Genomic DNA, 7,542 nt, shown 5'->3' with positions numbered 1-7,542 from the left:
ATACACACCCCTGGAACTCCCCATGCAGAAGCAGTAGCATAGAACGTTCTCAGGGAGTTATCCCCTCGTGACAAGCAGCACAGTCCTGGTAGTGATGGAGACCTTTGGCGTGGCTGCGGCTCGCTTCGTGGCATGCACAACATGATTCTGGGATGTGCTGAGGTTCTGCCTCCAGCAGCAGCAGTAGCCCCGCCCCTTAAAAAGACAAAAACTGAGCATGGCTGGTAATCACTGTTCAAGATTTATTAGTTTTGTCACTAGTGCTGGTTTTCAAAATACCAAAGGCAATTAGACTACTAGACTACAGTTACTTGTCCAAGTTTGGAATCAAGGTTGTTTATAAGAAAACAAAAATACCCCAGCCCAAGACACTTGCATTTTTGTTTTTCCTGTTCAAAGTTGTAAAGTGGCCACATTATTTTCTTTTAACTGCTAGACAAAATGGTTTCCAGACTGTGACTTTGCATGCAAATACCAGCATGCTGCAAACATTTACAAACAAGCTATATGCCCCTGAAAATAGGGGGTTTGACAGAAGAGCCAATCTTGATTGCAGTGGCACTGGTAGATAGTAAAATAAGATTCCATCAGCTTTGTTTAGCATGGTACTGGGAATGACTCACTAAAGCTACATCCAAAAAGCATCTTCAAACTGAAGCTGCATCAAAATTATTACCATTTATATCATTTGTACATATAATGTTTCAGTAGTGCTCAAACATATAACAACTTTATGCTGACTGCTGTAGCCATCTCTCCACGTGCCATCTTTAGACCAGTAAACCCAATAGCTTTTCTCCATGCTGCACCTGCAAACATCTAAAGGAAAGATGTAGCCCTTGGTCAGCTCTCTTGGTTACCTCTGAAGGTCTACTCACTATTTGCGCCTTAAAGTTCCATTAATAGAATCATATTGATCTGTGTACATATGCAACAGGTTCCATAAGAATGCATTTCAGGGCAGGGGGATATCACTAATGTATGGGATTGAAGAATAATAAGGTACATACAGTAATATAAAAAGAATTAACTGCTTCTTTAGCCTGTTGGCAAAGGAGCAAATCCTAATCCCAGTACAGAGCCCAAGTAACTAGGCTGTGTGCTGGAGAGTTCTGCAGGGGCCAGGGAGGGAAAGAATATTCCACTTATAGGCCACACAACAGCACCAGAACCACTTGGAATGCTACTGCAGCCTCAGGGAGGAAATGGCCAATAGATCGCAGGGTGTGAAGGGTAGAATGGCTAGTCAGCCTGTGCAGTCATAGATCCATGCGCTCTGGCCTACTTCTCTATATGTTGGTGCTGATGGGCAGCTGTTGTAGGGATCTAATACATCTACCTCCCTGCATGAAGCCAGGCATCCTGTTCCACCCACGTGGTGGGACATCACATCACTTTCACTGCAGTCACACACTCAATGTCAGCTACTAGAGTGTGGAGTGGGATTTGCCACAACGTGGAGAAAGTGATTTTTTTTTACATAAAACAGACAAATGAATATGAGTCATTTATGTTTATGATGAGACTATGGTACCCTATTATAAATGTGCAAATTCTTAAACAGCTCTTTTCCACATCTGGGCATTTAAACAACATTTTGATTGATACGTTCTTTTTTTTTAAAAAAGGAAGATTTGAATATTCAAGAACTAACTAACTCAGTATTGGCAATTGAAAATAGATATTAATAGCAACATAACCATAAATACTGTGCGCATATGTTTATCATCTCTGCAATACGCCTTACAATAAGACACACCAGTTTCTATTGTGCAGTTTATTCAGCTTCATATTTAAAAAAATTACTGAACAGTTGACAATTCACATGCATAAACTCAAAACATTCCAGCTCAGAAAAAGTATTGATTTTTTTCAGTTTTATATTAAGGCTTTTAGGACAGACATACAGACCTTCTGGATGTCTGTATGTTTGTTTTTTAAAGGCCATAATTGACTGAAATTTTACATTTGTTAACAAATCTAGTGAAAGTGAGTCCTGGTAGTATTTAGTTTCATTCCTTATCTTTTCAATAGTGTATAGCAGGTGGGGACCAGTGAGATTTGGAAAGAAAAGTTATCTTCAGCAAAAGTTTTCTTCAACAATGCCTTGATTTGGAGTGCTGAATAAGCCACTGTAATGTTATGTCTGCAAGGACAGATAAAAAACAAATAATCTATGAAGGGACATAAGAATGCTAGAAGGTCGTTACAATAAAAAAACCAGAAGCCTCACATTTGACTTTATATCCATTTCAAAAGAGTGGGGAGAGAAGAAAATTGTCATCAAGCTTTTGGGGTGTTGTTGGGGTATGTTTCAAGGCCAAGACCTTCACAGGTAGCTTACAGTCTTGGGCACTTTACACGTGACCCATCCCCAGCTGTGATATGCTCAAGATGAGAGTTCCCACAGTTTCCCCTGTTTGTTTATCAGGCTCCATGGGAGGAGGGGCAGGGAGTACTGGGTTAAGGCGTGGTAATGATTTCTATTGCTCTGCTGAGGACAAGGGATTACTTCTCCTTGCCTTGCTCTTCTCCAGCTTTGTGTAGGATAGAAGAGTCAAGCAGATCCTTAGCGGATGTAAATCGATATAATTCCATTGGGTCCATGGGGCTCCACTGATTTACACCAGCTGAGGGTCTGGCACTATTTTGCTAAAGAATGGAAAAACATCCAATATTTAAATAAGTGATCTGGAAAATAGTGAACTCCTTAGCGCTTAGTTGGGATGTATTTGAACTCAAGGACATTCCAGTACAGAGGACTTAAAGCTTAAAAGTCTGCAGCAGCCCCTAGGGGTAACATCTACTTGACGGCTGCGTACAAGACCAGTATCCATCAGAAGTTTATTAAATTAGATAACATACTGGTATCTTTCTATCCAGGAAATAACAGTCTGCAAGTACCACAAGTTGTATAATATATTTAGTTTATGTTTAAGATGCATCTTCAAGGCTTCAGTTAAACTAATTTAATGATCTTCTGCAGAACTAAATGTCTGTCTGACTAGTCTATTTGCTTCCTAAAATTTCTAGATTGTTTTGAAGGGTTGCTTTAATAGCTGGCTTGGGTCAAAAAGTCTTCAGCTATAAAGCTGCCTAAGGGAGTTGGATGCTCACTCCCCATTAAAATCTCAATCATAATGTAAGTAGTGCACAGAAAGTATTGTCAAAATAACATGCTTACCTATGTTATCCTTTTCTTTACAGGAAATAGAATAGCAGCAGATTTCTCGGTCTTGAATAGCTGAAAGGTTTCTATAGAAAGGAAATTCCATTAAGTAGTTTTATTACTCCACAAAACCAAACCCAAGCATTTTCCACACAATCCACTAAGTTACGTTTGCAAATTTGTATTCAAAGGGCCAAACTCTAACCTCTGACATGCAACTTTAAAACTCCACTATTGCTTACAATAAGTGCATTTTTTAAAGTGTTAAATGTTTTAAGGGCTTCAAAGCCTTTCTGATTAAGCCAGGTTTAATAGAGAAAGATAGAAAAGAGTAGGCATCCATATGTCTGAGACAATATTTCTTAGTAGTAACTAGGAAACAGTGCCTTGTCTTAAAAGGTAAACTTTCACCCTTTTGTATCAGAAACCAATGTTTTTATGAGTTTACAACATTTTGCAACAATAGTATTCAAAGGAGCTCAACAGCAATCTTTGGGAGGTTCACAACACCATGCGAAGTTTACTAGGTTAAGAACTAAGGTATCTAAGATTCCTGTATAAATGTGGATGCTGCCTGTGGGGGGGAAAAAAAAATCTGTATTTTAAATAATATTTTTAGTCTCTTTTAGGTACTTATATGGCCCCCACTATTTAATGTCTGAGTGTCTCACAGTCTATAATGTATTTATCCTCACAACACCCCTGTGAGGTAGGGAACTGCCATTATCCCCATTTTACAGATGTGAAACTAAGGCACAAAGAGGTTAAGTGACTTGTCCAAGGTCACACAGGAAGTCTTTGGTAGAGCAGTGAATTGAACTCTGGTCCCCTGAGTCCCATCTTAGTGCCCTAACCACTGGACCATCCTTCCTCTCTGAATTCTTTTTCAAAAGGGATTGCATCCCACAAATGAAAAATGTGGTTTGATGCACAAACTTATTTAAGTAAAATTACTGCTGTATTGGCAGGGCCCTACCAAATTCAGGGTCCATTTTGGTCAATTTCGTGGTCATTGGATTTTAAAATTAGTCATTTTCATGGTTTCAGATGTAAACATCTGAAATTTCACAGTGTTGTAACCATGGGGATTCCGACCCAAAAAGGGCTTGCGGGACTGCCACCCTCACTTCTCTGCTGCCCGTTGGGCTCAGAAGGCAGCAGCCATGGAGCTTCCTGCAGCTAGGGTAGGTTTCTGGAGATGGGTCTGATCTCCCCCATGTTGCTGTGAGCGTCCCAGACAGGGGCTCCTAGCTGCTAGTCCTGGTGGGGCTGGGGAGGAACGGGACTTCCTCTTTCCTTGCATGGCTGCTCTCGGGGGGGCGGGGAGAGAAGGAGATCAGACCCAGGGGCGAGCTGGAGCCGCGTGAATCGGTTGTTAAATTTTGAAGCCGGTTTAAACCAGTTGTTAAAGGGGTGGGCAAACTCCGGCCTGCGGGCCACATCCGCACCGCGGGACTGTCCTGTCCGGCCCACCTGAGCTCTCTGCTGGGGAGGCTCCCCTGAGAATCCCTTTTTAATTTTTACTCACCCAGCGGCGCTCCAGGTCTTCGGCGGCACTTCGGTGGCGGGTCCTTCACTTGCTCCTGGCCTTCGGCAATGGGTCCTTCAGTGCCGCCGAAGACCCGGAGCGACTGAAGGGCCTGCTGCCGAAGTGCCGCCGAAGACCCGGAGCGACTGAAGGAACCGGTTCTTCAGCTTTTGGCAGCTCATCACTGATCAGACCCACCTTGCTGCGGATTTTCCTGCAGCTGTGGGAGGTACCCAGAGGTGGGTCTGATCTCCCACTGGAAGCAGTCCCTGCAGAGGAAGAGAAAGTCCTGTCCTTCCCCAGCCCCGTTGGGACTAGCAGCTGGAGTCCGGTGCATGCTAGGTATCCTGAGCCCTGCTCCCTCCCCCTTCCTTCCAATAGCTAGATTTCACTGGGGAGATCTGATTTCATGGTCCATGACCCATTTTTCATGGCCAGGAATTTGTTTAGGTCTCTATGTATTAGACTTCTTTGTACAAAAGTAGATTTCCCTTACCCACTGTAATAATTTAAGCAAGTTTCAGTAATCAAAAACTATGTGCTTTGGTTGTATGCCAAAAATATCGAGTTGCTTAAGTTTACAGACAATAGTTTCAAATGACTCTCTTCTAACAACAGTCAAGCATAAAACTGCCATTACAATGCATCCTGGATAGCGTAAGAAGGAACATTACTCTTTACATTAGTTGCATCTTCAGTGATGGGGAAAAAAAAGATATCTGAAACAACTTTATACAACTGAAACTATCAGAGGGAAAGATTCAATAGTGGTTTCCTCAGTCATCAACCATTGCTACTTTAGATGCCAGTGCAGCTAAAAGTGGAGCATCTGAGAATGTAAAATAGAATCTGTCACTGTAGCACGCTTCCAATGATTTTGCCTTTACACAACAGTGTTTCAGAATGCGACAACTATTTAGATAGGCCAGCTACTTACAATTTCTCAATTAGCTGTTTTTCATCCAGTGCACCGGGAAGGTCTCTTTTATTTCCAAGGACTAGCACCTGTGAAATAATTCACATTCAAATTAATGTAAATTTCATGTAATTTTTTTATATTTTATTAACTATTTACGATGATAATTTCATTCTATTACCTTTAACACCTAAATATTTAAGACATGATGGCCTACATTCTCAAAAGTGACTAGTGACATTTGTGTTCCAGATGGAACACACCTTAAAAGGGTCCGATTTTCACAAAGGGTTGAGCACTCACAGGCTGAAAATTACAACCCTTTAAGGTACTTCAAGTTAGGCACACAAAAAGCAGCCAGTTCCATATTCCCTCCCCCTCCCCATATCCCTTCCATGCAGAAGCAGTCATAGGAGCCTCCATTTAGAACTAGGTAAGAGATGTAAGAAAAAATAAAATAAAATAGATGCTTGTGCTCACAGAACTGCATAAAGAATACAAAGTGCACCATGTATAACTTAACACTGGATAAACATCCTGTATATTTTAATGGAAGACAAAATAAAAGATGGAGGGGTTTTAAAATCATGGTCACATTACTGTTTTAATGTATGTCACAACTGCAAGTAAAAGTCCAGATTAAAATGAAATAACACATTAAAATTCATTCATTGTCATCCTTGGTTTAATAACACTATCTTACTATTATGCCAAGGAATAACTGCAGTAAATAAAGAATAGTTCAATACTAGTTACTTGCAACAAACTAATAAGTAAAAACGACATACTATTGCAACCTAAAAATTTAGGTGGACCCACAGACTGTGATATAACAGCACACAAAAGGAAAGGGAACTTCATTATGCACTGCTAAAAATCTCAGATCCCTTTCAATCTCCTCATGCTCATTAGGTAAGGGGCACAACAGTATGGGGAAATCTGATGAAAAACTGAAATAGGAGCTCCCTACTTTTTTGTCCCTGTCCTTTGTAAATCCTGGCTGCAGTTCTATTTTCTCTTCCCTAGTTGACTGGTCCAATAATATGCAGTGAGGTTACAGAGTGGGGTCTCAAATCTTTCTGTTGCAATAGTGGGTGGAATCAGATTTTTTGCCTGGATTCATTCTGCAAATCTCATCTTATTGCAATGATTTGGATGTCAGTTTACTGTCTACCTGTCTACTCCTTCTCATCCAGCTCTCTTTTAGCTAGCATTTTCCTACGTCAATGACTGGACAGAACTGCAAGTAGCTGCCCACAGAAAATACGCAGGGGCCAAGCAATAGCCCTACGTTCCTAATACTCTTTGTCCTGGGTCAGAGAACAATCTATTTTCCTTCCCAAAACATCATCTCTGTGGATGGGCCCCATGTCCTCTTTTGCTGATATCAGTATCCAGGCAGAAGAATGATATAAGGCTGAGGATAACCTATTCTAAATTTGCAAATTATCTTTAACAAAACATTCAATTCCACCTCCTCAGTTACTTAATGGTGCTTCAAGCTCACACTATTCTTTGCCAAAAGTCAAGATCCTGCTTGAGGACAGATTAATTTTTGCATTCCTTTTTCTATTTACATTTTTTTATTTTGCAGCCAACATCTTCCTTGACCTGTAGAAGCAGAAGACTACTTCATGCTTGAGTTCTGCTAACCAGCCTCTACAAAGACAAGTCTCATACATCTTAAGATATTGCTACTAATATCTCTGGGTCACCAGTTCAAATCTGGCCCACACTGGTACTGACTGAAAAGTATTACCAACTGATAATGCCCTATGTGCAATTAATTTAATAGGCTCAATCCACCTCCAAATTTTTATTGACACTCACACCAGAAGATGTACAAACGCACACTGTAGCAGTGATACCATGTGATAATAACCAGAGCTCTGTGGAAAACTGTCACAAATTCTCACAAAAACAGAACTG

The 7,542-nt window shown here is 40.9% G+C and overlaps 1 protein-coding gene across 2 annotated transcripts in view; it reads right to left on the bottom strand.

The window, feature by feature from the left end:
• Window positions 1–222: 222 nt before the first annotated feature.
• Window positions 223–7,542, bottom strand: part of LOC102931926 (ADP-ribosylation factor-like protein 8B) — a 52,296-nt gene continuing 44,976 nt past the window's right edge. The window contains exons 5-7 of one of the 2 annotated variants that reach the window (XM_037888989.2): window positions 5,635–5,702; window positions 3,185–3,255; window positions 223–2,146 (exon numbers count right to left, since the gene is read on the bottom strand). In XM_037888989.2, coding sequence (XP_037744917.1) covers window positions 2,097–2,146; window positions 3,185–3,255; window positions 5,635–5,702 — 189 coding nt within the window. In that variant the 3' untranslated portion in view covers window positions 223–2,096. The remainder of the gene's footprint in view (window positions 2,147–3,184; window positions 3,256–5,634; window positions 5,703–7,542) is intronic. The other variant, XM_037888990.2, reaches the window with a different exon arrangement.

The sequence above is a fragment of the Chelonia mydas genome, chromosome 1, assembly GCF_015237465.2.
Source record: "Chelonia mydas isolate rCheMyd1 chromosome 1, rCheMyd1.pri.v2, whole genome shotgun sequence".
Taxonomy (NCBI): Eukaryota; Metazoa; Chordata; order Testudines; family Cheloniidae; genus Chelonia; species Chelonia mydas.
The sequence above is the reverse complement of the archived record's forward strand: the minus strand, read 5'-3'. Positions and strand labels throughout refer to the sequence as shown.